The sequence below is a fragment of the Thunnus albacares genome, chromosome 20 (assembly GCF_914725855.1).
Source record: "Thunnus albacares chromosome 20, fThuAlb1.1, whole genome shotgun sequence".
NCBI classification, from domain to species: domain Eukaryota; kingdom Metazoa; phylum Chordata; class Actinopteri; order Scombriformes; family Scombridae; genus Thunnus; species Thunnus albacares.
Genome location: NC_058125.1, coordinates 26,669,326 through 26,695,942, shown reverse-complemented (window position 1 = coordinate 26,695,942; position 26,617 = coordinate 26,669,326). Strand labels below are relative to the sequence as shown.

General features: G+C 41.9%; 3 protein-coding genes across 10 annotated transcripts in view; 1 reads left to right on the top strand and 2 right to left on the bottom strand.

Annotated features, from left to right (window-relative positions):
* Positions 1–26,617, bottom strand: part of LOC122971137 (microfibril-associated glycoprotein 4-like) — a 750,976-nt gene that overhangs the window by 531,217 nt on the left and 193,142 nt on the right. The window lies entirely within an intron of this gene.
* Positions 1,177–26,087, bottom strand: LOC122971112 (SUN domain-containing protein 1-like). Of its 7 annotated transcripts, XM_044337609.1 has the most exons (23): positions 25,780–26,087; positions 24,862–25,081; positions 21,600–21,758; positions 20,193–20,389; positions 20,012–20,038; positions 19,099–19,380; positions 18,191–18,316; positions 16,293–16,445; positions 15,581–15,655; positions 14,743–14,868; positions 11,795–11,870; positions 11,560–11,609; positions 9,881–10,110; positions 9,162–9,440; positions 8,959–9,051; positions 8,489–8,559; positions 6,427–6,571; positions 4,538–4,837; positions 4,367–4,451; positions 4,022–4,137; positions 3,321–3,488; positions 3,145–3,237; positions 1,177–2,121 (listed from the first exon to the last, which is right to left on the bottom strand). In XM_044337609.1, exons 3-23 carry the CDS (start codon positions 21,701–21,703, stop codon positions 2,008–2,010), a joined length of 2,910 nt encoding a protein of 969 aa, XP_044193544.1. In that variant the 5' UTR covers positions 21,704–21,758; positions 24,862–25,081; positions 25,780–26,087; the 3' UTR covers positions 1,177–2,007. The 7 variants fall into 7 exon arrangements, with proteins under 7 accessions (XP_044193544.1, XP_044193543.1, XP_044193542.1 ...); XM_044337608.1 differs by lacking the exon at positions 24,862–25,081; XM_044337607.1 differs by lacking the exons at positions 24,862–25,081; positions 25,780–26,087 and adding an exon at positions 23,085–23,333 and having other exon boundaries at positions 8,489–8,556.
* The window catches only part of heatr1 (HEAT repeat containing 1), a 29,343-nt gene continuing 25,849 nt past the window's right edge, over positions 23,124–26,617 (top strand). Inside the window, exon 1 of one of the 2 annotated variants that reach the window (XM_044337606.1) lies at positions 23,124–23,142. The gene's annotated coding sequence lies outside the window, so the exon portion shown is untranslated. Of the gene's footprint in view, positions 23,143–25,697; positions 25,804–26,617 lie in introns of those variants that run through there. The other variant, XM_044337605.1, reaches the window with a different exon arrangement.

Below are 26,617 nucleotides of genomic sequence, written 5' to 3'. Positions count from 1 at the left end.
AAACATCCATCTGCTCAGTGGAGGATATTATATTTTTTACACAGACGTTCCCTTTAAAGTAGCACTTAAATCACTGCAGAAAAGGTTTCATCTCTCCTTTCAGTCTCATGTGATAAACCAACCAGCTTTTTGCAGTCCGTATCTCAAGGAGTGACGTCATATTGGACAATTTTGCACCTCATGATTTATGAGTTACCAGTGCTTCAGTTGGTCTGGAATGATCAACAGCTTATATTCATGTTTGCAAGTTTTAGATATAGATATAGACATATAACATGTATAACAGACATTGCTGATTCATTTAGTTGACTTTATGACTCTTCTCTACATGTGCTACTTTTACTCTTGTTTTACAACTGTTAATCAGAAGTTAGTCTCACTTTAAAATACTGAACAGTTTTGTTGTTTTACGAGGAAGGAAACACATTCAACTCATTTGTTAGAATTACAGGATAAACACAATGAGTTTAATGCAGATTGTAAACTTAACTTTTGTTTATCTACAAAAAACTCCGATCAGTCGACTCAAGAAAAACAAACCTCACACACATCTGCAAAACTGTCACAAAATACTCGAATATCTGTATATAGTTTTATTTTGTCATTATTAACCTCTCATGTAAACAGCTGTAACTGTTTTTTTACTTAAAGATTTCCATGAATCCAGTTTTATGGTCTGAGTCAAGAAATCATTTTTATAAAATACATCCTGTTTTTCTTCACTGCCTTTTATATACTTGAGTTTTTGAGGATAAAAATTGTGTTATTCAGCTGACCGGTAATTTTCTCATTTTTATATTTGTTCTTTGAGTTAACAAAATTCAATAAATCAAACATTTATTGAGTCAAATCAAATGTTTCATCTTTGAGCACCACTTTCTGATAAGTCACTGTTTACAAAGGATTTATAAGCATTAATTAATGTTAATAAGTCACTTACTGATCATTTAGAGATAAGTTATAAGCCATTATTATGGATAACTTCTGGGTTGCAAGTAGGAAGCTGACGTGAAAATTCTTTCTGACTCCTAATTAAGTCTCAACATGACATGAACGCTCAAGCTTTCATCCAGAGTCAATGTCAATGTTTTTCAGACAAACTTGTGAACCAAAAACAGGACGAAATAAAATCTAACAATAATAAAATAAAACCAAAAAAAGAGAAAAAAACCAAACTTCAAATTTCACATCTTTATTATGACATCTCAAAATCACATACAAAAAAAAAGAAAAAACACAACAAAAATATATATTACGTAAAAAATGAGGTCTCGACACATTTCACATATATGATACAAACTGATTCATCTTCATTGACCTGACAACAAGAATAAATAAAACTGGAAAAACATCAGTGCAAAGTATTTTCATTTCATTTGAGCAGTAATCTTTGACTTTATGTTTCAAACACTCTGCCTGATGTGTGTAATCAGAACAGTTCAAACATTTGTTGTCAAAGGTTCATTATCACCACAGAGCACTGAGGTTGTGATCAGAGGTGATTCTGAAAACCCTCTCTGTTGGTGCGTTTAAGGACACTCTGACATCTGCATTGCACTGATGGTCTCTGCTGTTACACAGAATCAAATCCACAAAAACATTAAAAAACGTGTTGCTGTGGACCAGATAATGTGACTTTGATCATTTCTTGCATTAAAAAAGCTGTAATATTAAATGTTACAATGTTTCTGAGCACAGCAGACAGATGTGAAAACATTCTGCTCAAAACTGTTTTACTACACTGCAATAATGCAACTGATAAAAGAAAAATGGGATAAAACATTCAAAAAGACCTTTAACACAGCAAATAGAAAACACTGATATAAAATATTAACTATTGACAAAAAAAATGATACATCACAAAGCTTTCAGCGTGTCCTTTTTCCACAGGAAAATGACAACACTTAGACATCAAGAAGTCTGTGGTTCCTCAGGCACAGTTAGCAGCAGTTAGCAGGGAGTGACTGCGTGTCTCTGCTGTCTCCACACTGTTTGTGCAGTAAATAATCAACTCTGCGGCGTCCCGTGCACTCTGAAGCGATACATGCAGGTGTATTCTTGGTGGCCCCAGTTGGACAACACCTGCACCTCAATGATCTGAAAGGTTTGGTCATTCTCCTCCTGTCGAAGAAGAAAAAACAAAAAGCTGAAATCACAGTAAAGGTGTGGTGTCATTGGCGAATCTGCACACTTAGTGTTAATTTAAAAATAGTGAATAGTGAATATAAAGGCTTTTGGATAGTCTAAAGGTTTTAGATTTTTTTATTGGGAAAAAAATAATTTTTGCACAACATTCTTGCACAATTATGAATAACTGCCAACAATACTTTGCCTCACACGGGGCACCATTTTGCTGGGCCTTCCGACAAGTTTGGCTATCAGTAATAATTAATCATTATCAAAGAAAGCCTGGTAGCACCCTGTGGCTCTATCTAACAGGCTCTATTTCTTACTCGGGCTGGAATGCACAGCAGTAACAGCCAGGTACAAACTATCTATGTGTCACAGGACCAGTGGCATGCTGTGTTTTAATTAAAAAGGGGAGCACTTAAATAAACAGCCAATTCTGACAGCTTGACTAGGTGTCATTGAATATGTGTTATTTGAATGCTGAACCGAAATTCTCATAATTCCTAAAGAGTAGGTATAACTTGAGTGGCTGGTAGCAATGGTAAACTCTTAATATAACACTATGGGAACACTGTAAACAAACAATCATTATCAAAGATAATGATTAATTAATAAAATCAATAGCAGAGGAACAGACACGTCCTCATCTCAACACCATCATAAACATGATGATCTTTTTATGAAATATAACATTAACTGCCAGGTAAAATGAGCAGAGATGTGACTTCACACAACAAAAGTCATTATATTTAGTGTGTCATCTATTAACTTTATTGATCATGAGATGAGATGAATCAGGATCTGGTGGTTTTCCACCTTAGTTAAAGAATCCAGATGAATTTTTTACGTTATGGTCAATACTTCATATGTTTTATCAGGTCAGTATCTCTGCATCCTGAACATAAACTGGACTCAAAATCTTTACATTTACCTATTGGGTCTTTAACATTATTTTTCCCGCTGGAGGTTCTTTAAAAGTAGCATATACTGTCATACTCTGCAATGATGACTCACAGTGACAGAGTAGGTCTGTAGAGCTTCTCCATCCTCGTCGTAGGTGTACGTGCCCAGCAGCTTCCCCCTCTCCTGACTCTCATCATCCAGACCCTAAAAAACCCAAACAGAAAACAGGTCAAGTTTTAACAGAAACTTAACATCCAAACTGCATCTCCTGGCAGCATCTCTCTTACGTAGACGTTGAAGTCTCGGGGGGCGCTGTGCAGCGTCCCGCTGGGTGCCAGGCTTTTGGGGATGTGTTCCAGGGAGAAGGCGGTGGGGAGGATCGTCATGGAGAGGCGGATCACCAGGAAGCCTGTGGAGCCTCTGAAAGCCCAGCAGTTTCCTGGATGGACGTCTGGCTGCAGGGAGAGACAAGTGGAGAGTCTGCTGGGCTTCTCTCCTTCTTACATCACTCTTAGATGGTTTAATAACTTTAATGCCTTAAGTTTTCTATAAAGATAAATATTCTGAAACACTATACTGATATTTGTCCAAACTGAGGACGAAATCTACGATTTATTATGAAAACTATGACAAAAAATATTAATTTACTTTACACACAACAAAAATGAGAGAGAAAATAAAAATAAATGACAACTGACAAAATGCCTTACAATTTGTCAATAAATTAAAACTTAATGTTAATGTGAAAGAAAGCTGGATGATGAATTAATTACTGTTTTAATAAAGTTTAATTAAACACCCTGCAAAGTTTAATTTAGTGAAAACTACAAAAATAACATTAAATTGAATAGAAAACATTAAAAAAAAAATTAAAAAAAAAAACACTGACAGAACTCATCTCCAACCAGAGCTCCACTCACTGTCCCTCAGTTTGATGGAAGAAATCGTGTGTGATGGTGAGTTTGATGTCTGACAGCAGGTGTGTTACCTGGATTACAGCTCGAGGAGACTGAGAGAAATACCAGAGAGGAACACCGAACAGACTGAGCAGAGCGGCCTTCGTCTCGTACGTCTCCGAGCAGCGAGTGCTCAGGACGCTGCCCCCTGCAGGTCGACAACAGACAAACACCTGTCAGGTATGAGTCATGGATGCAGGGGGGGGGTATAATTTCTACTCATTCAGACGTTTTTTTATTTATTCAGAAATAATTCCACTGATTCAAGCTGAGACACAGACAGAGTAGGGAAGTCAAAGTATTGAGGAGGAGGAAAAAAAAGAGCCATCATCTGATTCAAAAACACACAAAGCGCAATGGGAGCGCTTGTTTCTGACCTCCAGACTCCAGAGCGTAGTCCGCCATGCCAGTTCGGTCCTGAGAAAACAGTCGCAGAGCATTCTTCACAATCATATGGACTTCCTGAAGAGACAAGTTTAAGTATTATTCACATCCTGAAGTATCCCAGCTGTAAAATAAATATCAGATTACCAGACCAGTTTCCTCACCTCTTGTGTGACGGCGGCCCCAGCAGCCCCAGCGGCATGCAGGACGGCCTCACTGACCATCTCCTCGCTGCGATGCTGCTGCTGCAGCTGCAGGCTGATGTTCTGCAGGATGCTGAGCTCCAGGGAGGCCAGCGCCGCCTGCAGGTCTGCCCCGCTGACGTACTGCTGCGACAGCCACTGGAGGAGCGACTCCGGGAGGGCGGCGGTGTCACCAGAGGCCCCGCCCCCCACCGTCAGCTGGTTCCCGTAGATCAGAGCCCGAACTTCCTCGCGGACCCGAGAGGAAACCTGCGCTGAAATCTGACACAAAGGAGGAAGGGAGAGGTTGAGATGAAGCTTAAAATTACTGGACAATCTGAATCATCTCGGCAGCAAACAAGTTTCCATCGAAATGTTGCACAAATTCTAATATTTCCAGAAAAATCATCAGAAGAAAATGTGAATGAGTCTTTGTTTCCACCAACTGCTGTGATGTTAATGTTAATGTTCATTCATCAAGATAAACAGCTGATGGCGCCAATTATCATCATCATCATCATCATCTTATTATTATTTATTATCATCATTATCACATTTTATTTATACAGTTCTTTTATAAAAGACACATTACATAAACAACAACAGAGCAGCAGGAAATTTAAAAGTAGAAAACAAATGCAGTATAAGAATAAAAAAATATAATTTAAAAAGTATTGGATTAAAATTGATATAAAAGCTGCTTCAAAAATGTCTTTTTAAATCACCGACTTTTACACCTCAGCTGAGACAAAAAAAAACAAAACGTAACAGCTCAAAGATTAGAGAAAAAGTCCAAAAACTGAAAACAGATTTGTGTATCAGAACTTTGTTTTTTCTTCTTTCCTCTCCCATTAATCATCTCACCACCCCTCAGATTTATCTGCTGACCCTTTGGAGGGGCCGACCCCTAGGTTGGAATATCTGGTGATATTGCGTTGTGTTGCGTTTCTGCTCAGGTGTCTTTATGTGCAAACTGGAAACACACTTCCTGAGATAAAAGCAAACATCCCTGATTCGACACCTTCAGAAGTAATTTGTACACATTTTCATTTCTTCCTCTAACAGGAGTACTCATCTTAATGAGGGATGCAACTAACAATTTTCATTATCGATTAAATCGGATGACTTTTTTCTTGATGAATTGATTTGTTGTTTGGTCCATAAAATGTCAGAAAATGGTGAAAAAATGTTGATCATTGTAACTCAAAGCCCAAGATGACCCCTTAAATATCTTATTTTAGTCAAAGATATTCAGTTTACTGTCACAGAGGACTGAAGAAACCAGAAAATATGAACCCTGTTAAAAAGGGGGTTTTCAGGGAGTTTTTCATTAATCGAATTGAGGGTCTGAGGACAGAGATGTTGATGAAAATATACACATCTGAGAATCTAGAACCTGAGAATTTTTACTTTTTTTTCTCCTTTAAAAAGAATGACTAAATTATAAAAGCAGTCGTCAATTAATCAATTAATCGTGGCAGCTCTACTAAGAAGATGTCACAAATCCTGAACTCCCTGTTTTCTGTTTGGAGAAAGTGAGCTGACTTCACAGATTTTACTCTGAATAGATACCCTAAAGAAAGAAGTAGACGTAAAGAAGTTATAAAAAAAAAACAAAAAAAAAAAAACTAAATTACATTAAAAATCTTCAGTGGCAAACCAGCTGTGTGAAATGCAATGAGCTTGTCACCAAATCACTTTGTTTATAGTATTAATTTTTGATTGTATATTAAACAGGATTTGAAGATATTCTGCACTATTTGAGCAGCTGCACTCAGCTCTGCTCAACATGTTTTCCTAAAGCTGTGAAGTTCAGGGATCAATAAACAGGATTTTAATCATAAGCCTGTCATAAGAGTGTCTCCTCTCACCGTCTGCTGGATTCTATCGAGTCCTCGGCAGCCGTCCCGACACCCAGACAGACCCTCAACGTCCCGCCTCACGTCCTCCAGAGCCGCCTCCAACCGGGCAACCTCTGCCAGCAAGGCATCATGGGACTGACGGTCCACACCAACACTGGAGGAAGTTACAAGACAACCACTGACCTCATTTGTTCCATTTCCTGTTTTCTCTCTTAACTTGCTGTAGTAAATACAAGTAAAACTTATTGCTAGAAATGTAGTTATTCTCAAAATGTTTGTGAATACGGCCGTTCAGCAGCATGACCATACAGAATATCCCCATGATGCAATGAGGACAGTAGGTAGATAATAATATAATAACAGTATAATGTGTTTTCTGCTTTAAAAAAGGGAAACAAACTGTTCTGGTACAAGAATCCAAAGTGAAATTTTGTTTTTGAGCAAGATGTTTGACATGAGATTTGTAGGATAATCTGCTGTCTAACCTAAGCTTCATTGTGTCAATTAGTTCTTCATTTAGAGCACCAGGTGTGAAACATCTTGTGAAATGCACACATTTAGTCTTTTTTTGAGTTAAGAACAAGTTTTAAATCAAAACAGAGGTCTGGAGGAGGCCTGGTTGGTCTACAGTAGGCCTGATGGCATAAAGGATAATATCATCTGCATAAAAACAGACATTACAGTGCTCAGTTGTAAATTAAATGTTATTTACGTACAGAGTAAATAACAGGGGAGCATTGAGGAGGTCATGTGACCTGACTGCAGCACATCCAGCAAAGATCAGGTTAAAAAGACTTTGGAGGAAAGTTTCTGACGATGCAGTTTATTAACTTATTTACATTCTTCACTAAATCTGCAGATTTTTACTTGTTAGCCTTGAAGCTGATTTATCAACATTCATTTAAACTTTTCACCAAAATATACAATATCTAATATATATTTGATCAGTCATATGAATTAGAATAACCAGTTTGTCCCACAATAATAAATCCAATTCATGTGAAACTCGTCTGTGCAGTGCAACAGTTAAACTAACGAGTCTCTACTTCGCACATACTGAACAGGTTTTCGGTGTGTTGTTAGATGTTAGATTCCCACCTAAAATTTGAGAATCGTGTTTAAATGGTGAGCAAATTAGAGGCTGTTTATCAGTTTATGCTGCAAATAGTTTCATGAACTCGATCTTTTCACATTTATGTTACTGTGTTACGTCTTGGTCAAAACAATCAAGCTTCTTCTGATGATTTAAAGTTCTAGACAGGAAGCTGATCAATGAAATGAATCTTAATCTCTTCTATAAAAGCCTGAATAAGCAGCTCCTCAGGTTCCTCTCTGGGTTTCTGGCTCAGTAACACAAGGTGCATCTACTGGAAAATGTAAGGAGCCCTTTAGTAAATTCTCACTGTAGACAGGCGGCTTTTTCCGTTCGGAAGATCAACATGTGGAACAATTTACCAATGGATCCTGACTGGGATCATTTTAAACTCATAATGAAACAGTGTGTAAAGAGGGATCATGTCATGCTTGTCGTTTTATCTTTGTTTTGTGCTTAGCTTTAATGTATGTATATGTGTTATTGAGTCTTGTGCAGTTTCATATGTATTTCATGGTTAAATGATGTATTTTAAACGCCCATATAGGGTCAGGCATTGCAAATTAGTTTAGGCTATAAATGCTGTTGTATGTGGCATTAGCTCATGCTATACATGTACCTTTACAAACAAATAAATAAATTAATAAGCACATGATATGACAGCTTCTGTTCTGATATCACATTGGTAAAAACACAATCTCAAACACATTGTGAGCAGTCACATGACCATTATAACATGAGCAGCTGAACCAGCTGCTGTGTGAGAGAAACGATCTAAAAAAACAACAGCACATGATGCCGTAAACAGGTTGAAGTCTCCATCACATCTGTAGTTCAGTTCACTTAGCATGAACCAAAGAGGAGCAAAAGAAGATTGCAATGTTGCCTTTTAGTTATTGTCGGGTTCATGATGATTAACCAGGAAACTGACTGTAGAGTGAAGAGAGAGGAGGATGAGGAGGAGATGCTGAAGGTTACCTGACAGCGGCTGGAAGTGTTGAAGGTGAAGGTGAGACTGTTGTAGCAGCTTCTTGTCTCCGGTGCACCTGCTGTACAACAACGACAACTGTGCTGAAATCTACAGAACAAACACTGGAGCTTCTGAAACCGTAGAGACAAAACTATCCAGTGGGAAGTCTAACAGCTGTAGCGGCCAGATTCAGACTACACGATATTTACGTCTGATAGATGGAGTCACATTCTTGCTGTGACTTGGCTGAGAGACGTAACAGACTACATGTTGGCGCCCGACCAATCATAGCTCGCCATCTTTCACAACCTGCGTGATGTCATCAGAACCGACTTCCGTCTACTATGATAAAAGCATCACTTGTCGAGCCCAGTGCCATTTTCGGTTCTGACGCGCTACGTCTGTCGGGTCAGGCTGATATCTTGGAGTCTGAACTTGGCGTTACAGAGCTTTTTTCTGATTGTGTGGATGTGTTTACCTCTGTCTTGGCAGCAAGTGTCTGCAGCTGCAGCTCCAGCTGATCCAGACGAGACGTTTGGCTCTGCTGCTGCACCAAATCCTGCTGTCGGATCTACAGACAAACAGAGACTTTACTGACCATCAGTGAACTGCAAACTGATTGTTGTGTTCTGCTCCAGCTCTCCCCCCTCATGTGTATCCACATGCTGCCCAGTTTCTGACCTGTTCCCTCTGTCGTCTCTCCTCGTCCAGGCGTCTCCTCAGCTGGGACAGCTGCTGGTCCAGGAGGCCGCTCAGCCACGGCTCCGTGCCCTCGCCGACGCCGCTCTGAACAGAGACGAGCTGCTGCTGCTGCTGGAGGTCTGTGTACATCCGCAGCACCTCCCTGTGTCTCTGCTCCGCCCGCTGCCCTCCAGCCTCCACACGCTCCCACAGCGCCGTCAGACTCTGCTCCAGAAGGACGAGCCGCACAGAGTCATCATCCACCGCCGCCGACTCTTCCTGTGAAGCAACAAAACTTAATTTACAAAAAAACCCACTGGAGCTGAGTCGATCATGTTTTCAGACCCTGAATATCGAGCTGACCTCTTGACCCCTGAGATCCTCTGGAAGGTCATTCCTCTGTCTAAACTAAAGACTCAAGGTGACGTCTTCTTTTCAGTCAACTTTAAAAACTCAGTATTTTAGACTTGCTTTTTATTTACTTTACTGGTTTTATTATCTTTTGTTGTATTTGATCAAATACAATATTAGGTTCTTTGTTTTGTGCATTTAAATGTCAAGTTTGAGTGTTTTTTTTTTTTGTTTTTATTGCAATGAATGTATTTGTGTTGTGCTTTGGAACTGAATTAATGGAAGACATACAGTATATTAGTATATTATAAGTATATAAGTTGTATGATTTGAATCCCCATAAATGTTATGCTATGAAATGTTGGTACCTCCTCTCCTGTGGGTGTTTCAGCCGGTGGAGTTCGACTGTAGAGCGGCCCCACGTGGGTCTGCACCTCCCTCGACTCCTCCACAGCGCCCCCTGCTGATTGGCTCTGTGAGGACATGATGCTGTAGATGGAGGACAGCGCGGGGACGTCAGACACCGCCGTCCTCCAGTCTGTGATGTTGACGGCTGGTAGGACAGACTGTAGACCAGCTGGACCAAACCAACACAGGCCTACAGGAAGGGGGGACATCAGTGTTTTAAATCTGAAACCACAAATTGTCGGCCGATACTGACTTTCCAACTGATATCACATTTAGTCATATTAAAAAAGGAAAAACAAAAAGGTCTTTTTTTGGGAAGGGGGGGACTAGGGATGTCAGTTTTGGTTCAATTTGCCTTCCATAGACCGACACCCATTCAACGGTAATTTAGATAGTTAGTGGTTCATTTTTAAAGGAAAGTTGTGATGTAGCTTTCGTTTGTTTCTTGTCATTGTTTTGGCTGTAGGTCCATGTGTATTTTCAAAGCAGTAACCTCCGGGGCTGTAAAATGAAGCCAAAAACTGCAGTTCCTTGAACGACCACTTGAGGGTCAAAAAGTGAGTCAATCCCCATAGACCTCCATGTTAAAATGTCCAACTTTACAGCAGAAATAAACATGTTTACAGTCTGGTACAAACAACGGTTTTGGTCTCTGTAGCTAATTTCCTCTTTCATGACAACTGTACGGGGGGTGAATTTTTTTATAACTCACCTGTTTACATTTTATTAAGTCGTAAAGTTCTGCATAATGAAGGACATGGCTGCCTTGAGTGACAGGTCCGCCAGCCGCTAGGTGGCTTGTTTCAGCCGTTCAGCCCGCCTCTTTGCCCGTTTTTGATTGGCTGGGAGTTAGGCAGAGTCACGCACTGCCAAGATGGCGACGGCTGGAGCGTCTCACTTTGAGCTTCAAAACCGCTCTTCAGAAACCAACGGGTGACGTCATGGTAACCACGTCCATATTTTTATACAGTCTATGATATCTTCCTGAAGACTGTTGTGTGTAAGTACATTGAAAGCCACTAGAAACCAGAGTCAAATCCCTCGTATGACTAAACATACTTGACCAATAAAGCTGATTCTGATTCTATTCTCAGCACAACATCTAAGACCAAATTTCCACCAAAATACAACCGTCTTTGCGCTGCCTCATTTAAATGACACTTGCCCCAGTGTGCACCTCTCCTCCCACTGTTACCAATCAGCGTCCTGTGAAGATTCTCATGTGATCTCATGAATCCAGCTGCCTCACGAGGTAAAACAGTGATTGACAGATGGTTCATCCAATCACCTGCCAAGTATTTTTTGAATCTGTCGGCCCTTTTCCAAACCAAGGACAAGTTTTCACATGGTTCTGTGTAACAAACCATCTGGCCTGTCAGGTTACTCCCACTGTACACCTTGTGCTAAATTGTCAGGCGGACAAAGAGAATTGAACATTTCATCTGTCTGGTGAACAGTCTGCTGATGGAGACGTTTAAGTTAGAAATAAAGTCATGAAATGTAAACTTAAATAAAGGAATTAAACATTCTGGCCTAACGGGTGATTTCAATCAAAACTCCCATGAAACAGACCTTATAGACTTTTTGCAGTTAACATTAAAGTAAGTTTAGATACGAAACAACGTGTGCAGGAACTCACTGAACAGGAGCAGCAGAGGAAGGAGAACCAGGAAGAGTCTGAGAGGAAACCTGCAGGAAAAAAAAGCAACAACATGTCCGACTTTAACAGCAACTACTTCATCCAGAGTTTGGAATAACTGAGTGGAAACATGGCTGCAACTTTTTTCTTCTCCAAATTTAAACATTTTCAGGTTTGTTTGTGTGTCTTGGATTCCCTCGATTAAGCAGGAACAAATAAAACAAAACAAACTTGCCGAGTCAGGAGGAAGCTGGTGGTCATGTGACGCCATCGTCTGCTGAGCCGCCTGAACACTTCCCCCGCCGTCTTACCTACACACACACACACACACACACACACACACACACACACAAACACACAAGCAAAGGATCAGCAGCCTGTTAAAGGATCCGATGGTTCATTGAAGCCTTTCAGCAGCAGAGCAGGAGGCTGCAGGACAACAAGCGAAGAGAAGGAAAGATTATTCGTTAGTTCAAGAGAAACGTTACAGAGTTGGACTACAGCTACGCGGAGCAGCACGGACGAATCCGACAGACAGAGAATAAAACCACAAAATGCACAATGTCACAATAATTATCATGATATTAACGACCACAAAGAAGGTGTTGGCGTCTCTGCAGTGAGAATAATGCTCCTGTGTTTGTATCGGGACGTTTTAATCACATGATGTAGGAACGTCAAGACATCTCTGCGTTTTCGGTAAAGTCTCCCACCTAACATGCTGCTAAATGATGATCACGTTTACAACATTATCTCGGTCTGTCTCAACATTATCTTCGCAGGAGGAACCCCTCATGTTTTTGTCTTTAAGACATCAGTTTACTTATTCAGAACAAAGCGAAGCCAGGAAACACACAGCGAGAGCAGAAAACGTTTAAATCTGGAAAAAGTGAGAGCTTTATTTTGTTAAGTATATGAAATGTCTCAATGTGTATGTAGTTTCTTTATTTTTCATAGTTTTAGTCTGTGCTCGTTCTGAATATGTTCTGGGCTCTTTTGAAATGGGGTCCGTTTGATCGGAGGACTGAATCATTTCAAACACGAGACCTGAGAATCAGATCAATCAGAGTCCTTTATGTTTACAGCAGTAGAAGATTTGCGACGTTGATTTGAATATGAAAGTGGAGAACGTGACTCCTGATCCTCTAGAGAGAAGACGTCTCACTCTGTTGGGAGTTCTCTGAACTACAAAAGACTGACTCTGATTGTACGGTGGCGTTACAGAGCGGAGCTTCTTCCCTCAACAAATGATCTTTGGTCGAGTTGCAGACGGACGAGTTCCTCACAGGATGAAGGTTGATTAGTGAAAGCTGATGGGGAGCTGCTGTCCAACATGTTTGTCCTTTTAAACAAAGCTGAAAGTGACGCATGAGAAGCTGCTGGATGAATGTTTTCTACTCTGATGCTGCTCTGGGGAGCACAGCAGAGGGAGGAAAAGACCCACGTTTTATAGGATTTATTGTAGCCGATAGATAAACATGATCCTCAGGATCGGCTCTGGAAATCTTTTGACACACTTTATCATTCAAGCGAATGCCCAAACTTTTGATCGGTGCTGTATATGAAATGCTGTGATATAAAGAGACTGTAATCAATAATACTGAATCACTGCCCGGCTCTTGTGCATCTTGTGCTCATTTACATGTTTCAGTGCCGAACGCGAAGAGACAAAGACAAAGACAAGAAGAACAGCAGGTGCCGACATCAAACACCCCAAATCCAACATGGAGCTCCGACAGACAAACATGCTGCATCTCAGAAGAAGAAGAAGAAGAAAAGCAGAAGAATCAATCAATCAATCAATAAACAAACACGGTGACACGACGTTAACCTGCAGAGCGTCCGGCGCTCCGAGAAGCAGGAAGTATTTTCCTGGTCAGAGGCCAGACGGCCGAAGATGCACTGTGAGTCAGCTGGAGGAGACACGACACTGAGGAAGCAAAGACACGTCAGACTGATCTTAAAAGATTCAATTAATACGACTGAAAATAGTTGTTAAATATGAAATTCAATGATAACTGAAGTGTGTTGCTAGTGTGGTAGCTGCGTCTGGTCTGTGGAGGCGGTAACGGGCTTTCTGACATGTTTTACGACCAACTTATCAAACTGGTCAAAGAAGGATGGGAAACCAGTAGGACAGTAAAAGGTCGCTCGACACTTTTGATAAGTGTTGTTCAACAGAAAAAGTGTCGCTGGACTCTTTCCTTTCAGGTCACCTGGAAGAATTTTGTTAAGTGATTGGAAACAGTGATTGTGTGAGTGGGTAGGCGTTACTAACGTCGCCATGGAGATCGCAGTTTTCAACCCGTGCCGACTCCGACCGGCCAATCAGCGTCTCTGAGGAGCCGAGAGGACAAACCGCCTTCACTGACCGACAGCAGACGTTTACTGAACATAAAGAGTTTTGCACGTCGGCTCGGCGGGAGGAAACTCACAGTGTTTGTTGGTGATTCGTTGATTTTAATTTCCCGCCCGCCGTAGCGAGTGAGAGGAAGAGAGACAGACGGTTAATAAGATCTAAACACATACAGGAGCAGGATATGTGTGTGATTCAAACCGCTGTCTGTGCAGATTACTCTCTAGATTAGTCTCTGGTTACCATGGAGACGACTGAATATCTCTCACTGAAGCATAGATTGAAAACAGTGCATGACTCTTTAATTTCTGTCGAGCAACACTTGTCAAAAAGTGTCTTAAGGCAAAACATTTATGAATGATTAAAAATCACATTTTTGTCTCCTGATGAAATAATTAATCTAATTAAAGTGACCTGGATAAACTGCTGGACTAAAGTGAGTCTTAAATCAACAGTCAGGTGTCCGTATGAACAGTGAGAGAAGTCATATTAGCTTCAGATAAACTTTGAAATGACTGTGTGGACAAACCGTCTCCCATCACTTCCATTGTAAGGTCATTATGAACATGGTCAGTATGAACAGGAGGAATGATTACAGCAAGAAAAACAGCTTTAATGTTCATTTGGGCTCCTGACTGTTGGTTTAAAACACACTTGAAAATTGTGAACTCGTCCTTTAATTAATGAGAAATGACTTATTTAAGTCTCTTTCCTCCATCCAGAGACGATAAAACTGCTTCCGAGTCAAACTTCGTATATTTAAATTGCTGCTAAATCTGCAAAATGTTTTTTTTTTTTGAGGGTCAAAGTGAACTTTGTTGTTTAACCTGTAAAAACAGTGGCGCTCCACGTCAGCCCCAACAAACAGGAAGCCACTGATGATGACCACGAAGACGAAGATGAGGAGACGTTATCCGTCTCTGAGCCTCGTCGTTTCTCTTTACAGTCGTCACCTGTTGGTTTCAGCAGTGCAGGAGTTTGTTTAACTGACGGACACATTAAAAATGAATCCATGAAGACATGAGGAAACACTCTGCAGCGAGTCAACAATATGTTTATTTATTTATTTATCATGTGATTGTTTTCATGCCGTTTCCTTCATCTTGAGTTTTCTGAGCGTAACTTTGATGTTTCTCACCTCGGAGTCTTAAAAGTCGTGAGTTTATAAAACATCAGGGTGAACGTGGAGTCAGTTTATACGCAGCAAACATCTGGAACAAACATCTGTCTGCTGCCTTTTATTAAATAACATTTTTAGATGATTACACATGTTCCTGTTTTTCATCTCTTTAATGTGAAGCAGTTTGAGCTGCATTTTGTATGAAAGGTACAAATTATTATTATTATTTATTATATCTCAAACAACAGCTATAATATTTATTCTCCTGTTTAAGCTGTTTTAACATATTCTTCATAGGTCTGATGTGTCTTTTATATCTTGTCTCGGTGCCTTTTTGCTCTTTGAGATGCAAAATCTTCACTTTTTCTCTGTGAGTTCCAGCTGTGCAGACTTCAGAAGGATTCTGCTGTTATTCTGTCTCTTAGCTCACTGATTGGTTCCTACTTAAGACGACATACAGCTGCTGATTGTAGTTTTTAAACTGGGGATCAGTTCATCGTTGTTTTATTTTAAAAACTGCATCATCAAGCAAGTTAATAACTCACACAGAGATCCGTCGGGATGACGCTCCCTCTGCTTCCACTCCTTCAGGTTCATGTCTCCGCAGTGACCGAAACCAGCTGCAACAGAGAGGAGACACAGTGAGGAGGACAAACGCTTCACCACGTCCACGTCCGCGTCCTCTGAGCCGAGGACCAACACAGGGAGAGAGCGAGCGAGGGAGAGAGGGAGAGAGAGAGAGAGAGAGAGAGAGAGAGAGAGAGAGAGAGAGAGAGAGAGGGAGAGAGGGAGAGAGGGAGAGAGAGAGAGAGAGAGAGACGGAGGGAGATTTGCATTTTGCCAAGGAAACAGCCAAATCACATTTGTTTAGGAAGGAAAGGCAGCAGGTGAGGAATCATAAATAAATCAACAAAAACAAGATCAAACTTTGTGAAAAGTGACTTAAACTCATGGTGGAGTTCTTAATTATGAGCCGATCACATCACATGCGTCACCATCAGATCTACATCTGGAGAGTTTAGTAATTAGATTACTGCAGTTCAGGAGATCCTGACGTTTGGAGAAAGACAACTGGAAGAACAAATAAATGATAAATGAGGAAGCTACAGTGATGTGATCATCTGGCTTCAGTGGTAACAGACACGTTTTCTTCAGCAGGACTAATAGTGATGAGCTTTGACACCAGTGTCTGTTAGGAGGAAAAGTGAACAGGTTCATTCCTCCACCTGCTATAAAAACACACACAGACTCTTCTACCTGCGTGTCTGTTTTCAGTCTGTGTGTTGACCTCTGTGACCTTCGAGGCGAACCCCCGACACACCTGCCGGGTGTGTGTCAGCACGGAGCCACAGCGGGCCGCGGCTCTCCTGACGCACAGCAGAGAGGAGTCCAACCACAGCTGCAGCACATCTGGAAGAACCGAACCACATCAGTCAAACTGTGAATCAGCATCAAACCCCAGAGACACCTCAGAGTGAGACTTCAGGTCCAGTTTGACTCGCTGAAGAAGAGGAAGGTGATTTAAATACTTGTGAGCAGAGCCACAGAGAGCTTAAAGAGGACTCATATTCTGCACATTTCCAGCTTTATATTTATATTCTGGGGCTCTACTGGAATAAAAACTCCTTATTTATCTTCTACTGGTCCTTTATGCAGCCCCTCAGTTCAGCCTCTGTCTGAAACAGGCCGTTTTAGCTCCTGTCTCTTTAAGGCCCCGCCTCCTGATGAGCCCACTCTGTTCTGATTGGTCAGCTTTCAGGAAGCTTCCTCCGGCTCCGGAGGCTACGTAAACAAACTATAGTAGCAGGATTTCACTTCTTTTTCTCCTTCTTTACTCCAAATGTCAACAAATCCTCAAAATATGAGACTGAACAACACATGGAAACACCTTAGCAACCACCTTAGCAACCTCCTTAGCAACCAGGGATGAAGAACAGACGGCTGTTTATGAGGATGTGTGACGAGTTGACGTCAGCTCAGAGCAGGTTGAAGCCCTGACTTTTGACTTGCAGGCAGCATTTCTACACACGTTCACCTGAATTTTTTTTGACCTTTGACCGTGTTTAACATCTGACGTCAGAACAGAAAACCAGAAACGGCAGAATACGTCCCCTTTAAAAAAGGTGAAGAACCAGAACCTGCATGTGAGACGAGACACAGCTGGGCAGGAAATTCACTTCACGCTGTCTGATATTAAATTTAAGCTCCAGTCGTTACTTTGAGACCTGTTTCAATCCAAACGTCATAAAAAAGATGTTTTAATGGAAACATCTTTCCTCTAGACGTTCAGAGCAGAGTTACGCTAGAAATATTATTATACATTTTCTAAACAGCCACAGTTGAAGGCAGTGAAATGACCTTCATCATGGGGGGGGGGGGGGGGGGGGATAACGGTGCATATTTCATCCTGGAAAACATTCATTGCACTCAATATTGTTTGTTAAAGTTTAACTTTCTAATTAGTCTGAAGTCTCCCCGTCGTCCAGGTCGCAGTAGAGCCGGATTTACTTCTAAATTTTGCAGTTGTAGGTTCGTTTATTACTTTAATTAAACTAACACGCTTCTTTTTACACGTCCTTTCATTTTATTCTAATTTCCTGGAAATGTTCTGAATAATTTGCAGGTATACAAGTTAATTTTTAGCAATTTGGTACAAATTATATGACAAAAAAAGAATAAAGAGTTAAGTTGGTTTAGTTGGTAAGTTTCCAGTGTTTATATCAGCATATATATGGAACATATTTCCTGAATGCTACCACATTACATAACAGTTACACAGCAGCTACTGCAAGGAAATGATTGAAAAAAAACAACTAATTCACTAATATATGGTTCCTATAGTTCACACTGAAAACTAAGTAGTTTTTAATCAAATGTATTAAGAACTGTTTAAAACTGCGTATGAGCCCAAATATAATGAACGGACACAAACTAAACCAACTTCTGTTTTTTCTCATCAGTAGCAACAAACAAACGTCCTAAAAATTAACCATTAAAAATCTCCAAACCAGGTTAAAACACTCCAGGACGTCAGTATAGAATAAAGGGACGTGTACAGTAAACCTCTGACGCCTGAGCTGAAGTTTTATTATCGACTTCCTGCCGAGCGGCGGTCGGTCGGGGCTGACGGAGGTGAGAGAGAGCAGCTCTGCTACCTGTCACATCCTGAGGTTTCTGCAGCAGCAGCTGATGATAAAGCAGAGTTAACAGCCAAACTAAACAAGCCGCCGACCGCCTGCTGACATTCACACCTGCATCCCGCACGGACACCAGAACACCTGCTGGGAAAAAAAACAACAACAACAACAGGTACGTTACAGACAAACACTCGTCTCCTCCGCTGTTTTGATCCTGACTTTACAATAATCAGCTTCTGTCTGCAGTCCGACAGTGAAGTTCTCCTTTATCTGTCAGATAACAGACTGTAGCACATGTTTAAATGGGGTTTTATGATCATTCTGTCTGCTGAGGCGTCACAGAAGACTGAGAGAAAGTCAACATATGAACAACTGATGGCAGTTATGATTTACAACATCTGGGTACAAGCAACAAGTTAGCTGCATGTTTTAAATTCATTTTACCAACAACAAAATTCAAGACGATTATTTCTCTCTACTGCTCCACATTTCAGACTCTTTCTGGTCTTTTTCTGCTCCCAAAGTGACTTTTTGTTTGTTTCTGTCAGTGTCTGAGCTCTGACTGTCTGCTGCAGGACTCAACACACACACACACACACACACACACACACACACACACAGTTAGCATCAGCAGCTAGCAGTAAGAACCTGAGAGCAGAAAGTCTGAGACTGACACAAAACGTTAATAAACTTGTCAAAGAAAAGTTTCATATGAAGCGTTTCTGACAAACAGACCCTGATGAGGTCATGTGAGATGTGCTGATGCAACATTAAACCTGCTGATCTGATGCTTGTTTGTGCTCTTTAATGAGCTTCTAACACGCTTTAAGATCACATCCTGTCATCAGCTGGAACCACACAACGTTTCACAAACATCAAAATAAAAACACATCCTGGATGCTGATCCTCCCGTCTGTCTGTCTCACCTGTCCGACTCTTGCGGATCCGGTCTCGGCCGTAGACGGTGGAGGTGTCCGGGTCTCGGGGCTCCGGGCGTCCCGGACCCATCGAGGAGGAGGAGGAGGTGGTGGAGGTGTATTTGGAGGAGGAGGAGGTGAACGCGGTGGCGGGCTCCTTCCTGTCTGACTCGCAGTCTCTGCAGTAAACTCTGCTGTGCGTCTGGACCGGCTGTTTGGGACAGCGGCCGTCGCAGCCAATCAGAGTGCTGTTCGCCAGGACGGAGCTCGGCTCGGCGATGACGGTGCTTTCTGTAACGGAGACATGAGAGCGGCGCTGAAACCGTCGCTCCACCGACAGGAAGTAAGAAGAGAGAGAATTTATACCTGAACATTTCAAAATGATTCTTTAAGTGTTTTTTTTAATCCTGTGATTTAATGTTTGTTTTTTTTTTTTTTTTTTTTTTTTTTTTTTTTTTTTTTAAAAAGGTGCACTACGCAGGATTTGTCGGTTGCTGTTTGTAAACAAAGTCGGCCCCTCCTCCTCCTCCTCCTCCTCCTCCTCCCCGGCTCAACGAGTGAGAGAGAGAGAGAGAGAGAGAGAGAGCAGCGGAGGTCGAGTGAGATAGAGAGTGAATGAAGAGAGCGAGCTGCACTGGCGAGAACAAAACTGTGGATCAGAGGAATAAAACATTATTTTCTGGAGGGAAGATGCTTCATCCCGTCTGCTGTGGCCTCTCTGCTCTGCGTGTGTGTGTGTGTGTGTGTGTGTGTGTGTGTGTGTGTGTGTGTGTGTGACAGTATTACGTGCTGTTAACACTTGTTTTATGTTGATGGTTTGAGTCTGTGTGCTCGTGTTTGTCAGTTTTCCTGGTGAATCATGTGAAGGTCGTTTTATCACTGTGGTGAGAAATGATTTTTAACGGGACGAGTATGAACTGACCTTTGGGATCAACATCCTGGTCCAGACCTGTAACACCAGAGGAGGAAGATCATCATGAAAACTCAACCACATTCTAACCAGAAGAAGAAGAAACATTTCTGTCCTGAAAGCTTGAACAGATTTATAAAAACAGCATCGTCTGATCTCCGACTGGAGAGGTAACAGAGCGGCGGCGTCGTACCCCAGAAGGTGTTGACCAGCGTGGTCTCCTGGACGGAGGACTCGTCCAGCAGGGAGGAGAGCAGCGAGGCGTCCGAGGCCACGCTGTGGAGGCTGCTGTTGAGGAGCGACGGACCGGCGGCTTTACGAGGAGTCTGACCGAGGAGAGACTCGGAGCAGGAGACCGAGAGCTGCTGAGAACGACGAGACTTCAACGACCTGGAGGAGAGAGGAGGAGGAGGAGGAGGAGATGATGATGGAGGGAGGAGGAGGAGGAGGAGATGATGGAGGGAGGAGGAGGAGGAGGAGATGATGGAGGGAGGAGGAGGAGGAGGAGATGATGGAGGGAGGAGGAGGAGGAGGAGATGATGATGGAGGGAGGAGGAGGAGATGATGATGGAGGGAGGAGGAGGAGGAGGAGATGATGATGATGGAGGGAGGAGGAGGAGATGGAGGGAGGAGGAGGAGGAGATGATGGAGGGAGGAGGAGGAGGAGATGATGATGATGGAGGGAGGAGGAGGAGGAGGAGGAGGAGATGATGATGGAGGGAGGAGGAGGAGGAGATGATGATGATGGAGGGAGGAGGAGGAGGAGGAGGAGATGATGGAGGGAGGAGGAGGAGATAATGATGGAGGGAGGAGGAGGAGAGGATGATGGAGGGAGGAGGAGGAGATAATGATGGAGGGAGGAGGAGGAGATAATGATGGAGGGAGGAGGAGGAGGAGGAGAGGATGATGGAGGGAGGAGGAGGAGGAGGAGAGGATGATGGAGGGAGGAGGAGGAGATAATGATGGAGGGAGGAGGAGGAGGAGGAGAGGATGATGGAGGGAGGAGGAGGAGGAGGAGAGGATGATGGAGGGAGGAGGAGGAGAGGATGATGGAGGGAGGAGGAGGAGAGGATGATGGAGGGAGGAGGAGGAGGAGGAGAGGATGATGGAGGGAGGAGGAGGAGGAGGAGAGGATGATGGAGGGAGGAGGAGGAGGAGGAGATGATGATGGAGGGAGGAGGAGGAGGAGGAGAGGATGATGGAGGGAGGAGGAGGAGGAGGAGATGATGATGATGATGGAGGGAGGAGGAGGAGGAGGAGAGGATGATGGAGGGAGGAGGAGGAGGAGGAGAGGATGATGGAGGGAGGAGGAGGAGGAGGAGATGATGATGATGATGGAGGGAGGGAGGAGGAGGAGGAGGAGATAATGAAAGGAGGAGGAGATGATGGAGGGAGGGAGGAGGAGGAGGAGATAATGGAGGGAGGAGGAGATGATGGAGGGAGGAGGAGAAGTAGGAAAAGACGGAGAAGAAGGGAAACAAGGAGATGAGGGGGTTGACAAGGAAGTGAAGAAGGAGAAGATGGAGGAGAAGAAGACAGACCAGGAGTAAGAAGAAGAAGGAGAAGCAGGAGTTGAGAACCAGGTGATCAGCTGACTCACCTGCTGCTCCTCCAGCTGCTTCCTCCCACACTGAAGGAGGCGCTGCAGTGCGGCAGACTGCGATCCAGCAGCCCGTCATCCAACCGCAGGCTGCGTCTGGACATGATCCCCGTCTGCTGCTCCTTCTCCCCGTCCGACACCGACGACCAGTAACTGGAGCTGGAGGAGGAAGAGGAGGAGGAAGAGGAGGAGGAAGAGGAGTAATTACATATAACTGTTTATTCTGTTCTGCTGTGAGAAAATATCAAACATCAGCTCAACAAAAATATCATTGATTAAGATCCAGAGACCAGCATGAAACGATAAAACATCGTTTATCTTTGATCTCAGGACACAAAGATGTTGAGGTTACACTTCAGTAAGACGCAATTTAAAAAAACTCATTCTGAACATTTCCAGTCAGCTCTAGATTTATATTCTGGGGCTCTACTGGAATAAAAACTCCTTATTGATCTTCTACTGGTCCTTTATGCAGCCCCTCAGTTCAGCCTCTGTCTGAAACAGGCCGTTTTAGCTCCTGTCTCTTTAAGGCCCCGCCTCCTGATGAGCTCACTCTGTTCTGATTGGTCAGCTTCAGGAAGCTTCCTCCGGCTCCGGAGGCTACGTAAACAAACTATAGTAGCAGGATTTCACTTCTTTTTCTCCTTCTTTACTCCAAATGTCAACTATTCTGAATTTATTATTTAAGTTAAGTTAAGCGAATCGATAAAGAACCGATAAGGAGTATTGATTAAATCCTAACGATTCCATCCCGTTAAAACTGGAACACAATTAGTTTGTAGATTATAAACTTTATTTTAATGATATTTTATATATTTTCAACATATAACGGCTTCTACAGGATCTTCAGGAGGGTTTTCGTGACAAAATTTCATTATCGATTAATCTGCCAGTTATTTTATTGACTAATCAATAAATCATTTTGACCATAAGATGTCAGAAAACAGTAAAACGCCTGTTGAAATATCATCAAGCTTTTGTTCAAAACCCCAAAACATTGAGTTTAATATCACATTTGACACAGAAAAGCTAATAAATTACTAACATGATTATCAGAATAGTTGCTGATTAACTTCCTGTCATTCCACTAATCAATCAATCGACTAATGGTTGCAGCTCTGGTTATCAGACAGCAGCAGGATCAAAACACAGAACTGAAAGTGAACTGGAACTTGAACTCTCTGCTGCTTTCATCAACGTATTTCTGATTATTTGCAGCTCTGATCAGAAGAAAAATCAATCTGTATTGATGATGATTTGGTGCTGATATATTGATCAGTCAGAGGCTCAGAAACAGCAGCAGATACTCTGCAGCTCAGTCTGAGTACAGCTAAACAAAATCCCTGCAACCTTATCAGACACAGTGACAACCTGACCTACATACTCACACACACACACACACACACACACACACACACACACACACACACAGCAGTAACACCACAGAAGAAGAAGAAGAAGAAGTGTAAAGGTGAGGATACACACAGGTCCGTCCAGCCCCAGCTCTGCAGATCCACGTCCTCGTCACAGACGCTCATTCTAGGTAACAGAGCCGCCGTCGCCACGGACACACATCACACACACACACACACACACACACACACACACAGACACAGACACACAGAGTCGTGTGGCAGCAGTGTGGTTCAAGTTCACCTTAAACCTGCTTAGACTGCTGTGAGCAGCACTTCCTGTTGGAGCTGTAGGTCAATGAGCTGCTTATGCTCCTCCCACTAACACACACACACACTAAACACACACACACACACACACACACACACTAACACACACACACACACACATACTAACACACACACACAAACTAAACACACTAACACACACACACTAACACACACACACACTAAACACACAAACATACTAACACACACATACTAATACACAAACACACACACACACACAAACTAAACACACTAACACACACACACACACACACACACTAACACACACACACACACAAACATACTAACACACACACACACACACACTAACACACACACACACTAACACACACACACACACAAACATACTAACACACACACACACACACACACTAACACACACACACACACAAACTAAACACACTAACACACACACACACAAACATACTAACACACACACACAAATACAACAATATAAAAATACCCCATTACAAGTAAAAGTCCTGCATGAAAAATCCTCCTACAGTAAAAGTACATAAGTATTATGAGCTTGATGTAGTTAAAGTATTGCAGTAAAAGTACATAAGTATTATGAGCTTGATGTAGTTAAAGTATTGCAGTAAAAGTACATAAGTATTATGAGCTTGATGTAGTTAAAGTATTGCAGTAAAAGTACATAAGTATTATGAGCTTGATGTAGTTAAAGTATTGCAGTAAAAGTACATAAGTATTATGAGCTTGATGTAGTTAAAGTATTGCAGTAAAAGTACATAAGTATTATGAGCTTGATGTAGTTAAAGTATTGCAGTAAAAGTAGTGGTTTGGTCCCTCTGACTGATATATTATTATATATGACATCATTAGATTATTAATAGTGAAGCATCAGTGTTAGAGCAGCATGTTACTGTTGTAGCTGCTGGAGGTGGAGCTAGTTTACACTACTTTATATACAGTTAGCTAGTTTAGTCCAGTGGTTCCCAACCTAGGGGTCGGGCCCCTCTAAAGGGTCAGCAGATAAATCTGAGGGGTGGTGAGATGATTAATGGGAGAGGAAAGAAGAAAAAACAAAGTTCTGATACACAAATCTGTTTTCAGTTTTTGGACTTTTTCTCTAATCTTTGATTTTTGCTGAAATATTGGATCATTTGAACATTTATTGAAATGAAAGCATGTGAGAAGTTTAGAGGGAAAAATCACTATTTGGTGGAGCTGTTAACAACTCATAGACATGTGAAATGTGACCCCGACTACACACTGCTTTTTGTAAGACGTCAAAAGACAAAAAGGTTGGAAACCACTGGTTTCATCTTTAACAATGTGTTGTATTTTAAAAGCTTGTTATATTATCCATTGTGTCAAATCTTCATCTGAAAAGTAACTAAAGCTGTTAAATAAATGTAGTGGAGTAGAAAGTACAATATTTCCCTCTGAAATGTAGAAAGTAGCATCACATGGAAATACTCCAGTAAAGTACCTCAAACCTGTACTTGAGTAAATGTACTCAGTTACTCTCCATCACTGTCTGCAGGTTCAACTACACACAGAAATCAGACTTCAGTCTGTCACAGAAAACACAAACTTACCAGCAGCTGCAGGTGAGCAGGTTTTACGGATCACTGTGCTGCTGTGGAGGTGAAACTGAACCTCACTCTCCCTCTCAGTCTGAGCAGCCTCAGTAAGCCTCTCTTGGATTACCCAGCAGCCTCCACTGTGAGCCAATTATGAGCTTCTGCAGAGCTGCCAGTCAGCGCTGCAGTGCTCCGTGTTCACCTGCTGATGGCGCCATCAGCTCATATTTACTGACTGATGAGGAGGCAAAAAAACCATCAACTGTGTCTCAATTCCATATGACGGCTGCAACTTACTACTATTATCATTATCAATGAATCGTTTAGTCCATGAAATAAGAAAAAAAAAGTGTAAAAAGTGACATTTACTATTTCTTAGAGGCCTGCTCACAGGAGGAAACATTAATATAAGTTGTGGGTGTCTGCCAAACGGCTCTAGAAATATCTTGTAAAACACAATATAATGCTGAGTCAGTGGTCCTTTAACACAGAATCATAGATGAAGAGAGACGGAGGAAACAAACCGACAGCTGTTGCCATTATCATTGTTATATTATTGTAATATTTTACATATTGTAAACCCAACTATTTACTCCTTTGCGTTTGTGTTGTCTTTCAGTATATTATTGTCTAAAATACATAAATTGCGTTATTATTCGCTTTAAATACATGAAATCAAAACATTATTTTGACCTGCACGGAAAACAAACTCACCCACGTGTCATTTTAATTACACAGTTAAAGGGCCTGTCAGCTTCCAGCCAATCAGCATGGAGCTCTGGGAGATGACGTCTCGAATGACCAATGAAATGTCGCGATGGGCGGGGTCCCGCGAAAAACGAACGGTCGATTTGTTAACGTTAGCTTTAGCTCTCAAACCGCAAACAAGATAAAAAAAAATATATCTCAAAAACACAGATTTTAACTACTTACCAACAGCGGAGCTACAACCAGCAAGTGAGTCGTCCACAGCGGAGTTTACAGGTGAAACAACCGCCGGTTAGCTGCTGTTAGCTACACACGTTAGTTCTTAATGCTGAGGAACGGTAACGTTAGTTTCCAGTCTGTTTTTCCAATTTAAAAACACCGGAACGATAAAAACATAAACGTGTTAGTTATAACTGTTCTCAACAAGTACAAACATCATCTAAATGTCGCCTGACAAACTTAACAACAGTCAGAAAGTAAAGATGCAGCTGCCGGTCGCTCCGTGATTAAATAGATCTGTTCGGGGTTTTATAGCGGCGGAGGGATTTATCGCCCCCCGGTGGCGGGAGGACACACGGCGCCAAAGATACTAAACTCCGTTAAAGATAGTTCACTACGTTTCGGCTGCTTGTACCGACTCAGGAGAAACGTTGGTTATTTCTACAGAAATTAAACCTTTTTTCCACGTTTTGCAGAATAATGGTTGTTGAGACAGTTTTCATGTCAGTCTGAGACTATATGATGTGATTTACAGACACGCATCTTCTTCACATTCAAACCTCTGGACTCTGTCTATCACTCTGCCTTTATTTATTAGATTTATTTCTTAGAATAGATTTATTATTGGTGATGTTTATGCCACACATTATTATGTTTTATATGAGAGGGTTGGGTGGTCACTGGTATCTTTTTATCTATATTTTTATGAGAATTCACTCATAAAAATAGATTTTAAGCCAATGTAAGAACATTTCCTGTCTGACTTCTTTTTACACTGTTTTGTTGCTTTTGTCGTTACTGTTGGGACACAGTTTCTAGACTAGAGTTTTTCCTGCTTAAAAAA

Bases quoted from the DNA above. Each gene is read 5' to 3' on its own strand.
- LOC122971112 (XM_044337607.1), bottom strand. From the start codon at position 23,137: ATGAGCGTCTGTGACGAGGACGTGGATCTGCAGAGCTGGGGCTGGACG. The intron at 19,381-20,011 runs GTCAGTTCATAC...TCTCCGTTACAG, and splicing joins CCAGGATGTTGATCCCAAAG to AAAGCACCGTCATCGCCGAG. The intron at 16,446-18,190 runs GTAGCAGAGCTG...CGGTTCTTCCAG, and splicing joins GAAACCTCAGGATGTGACAG to ATGTGCTGCAGCTGTGGTTG.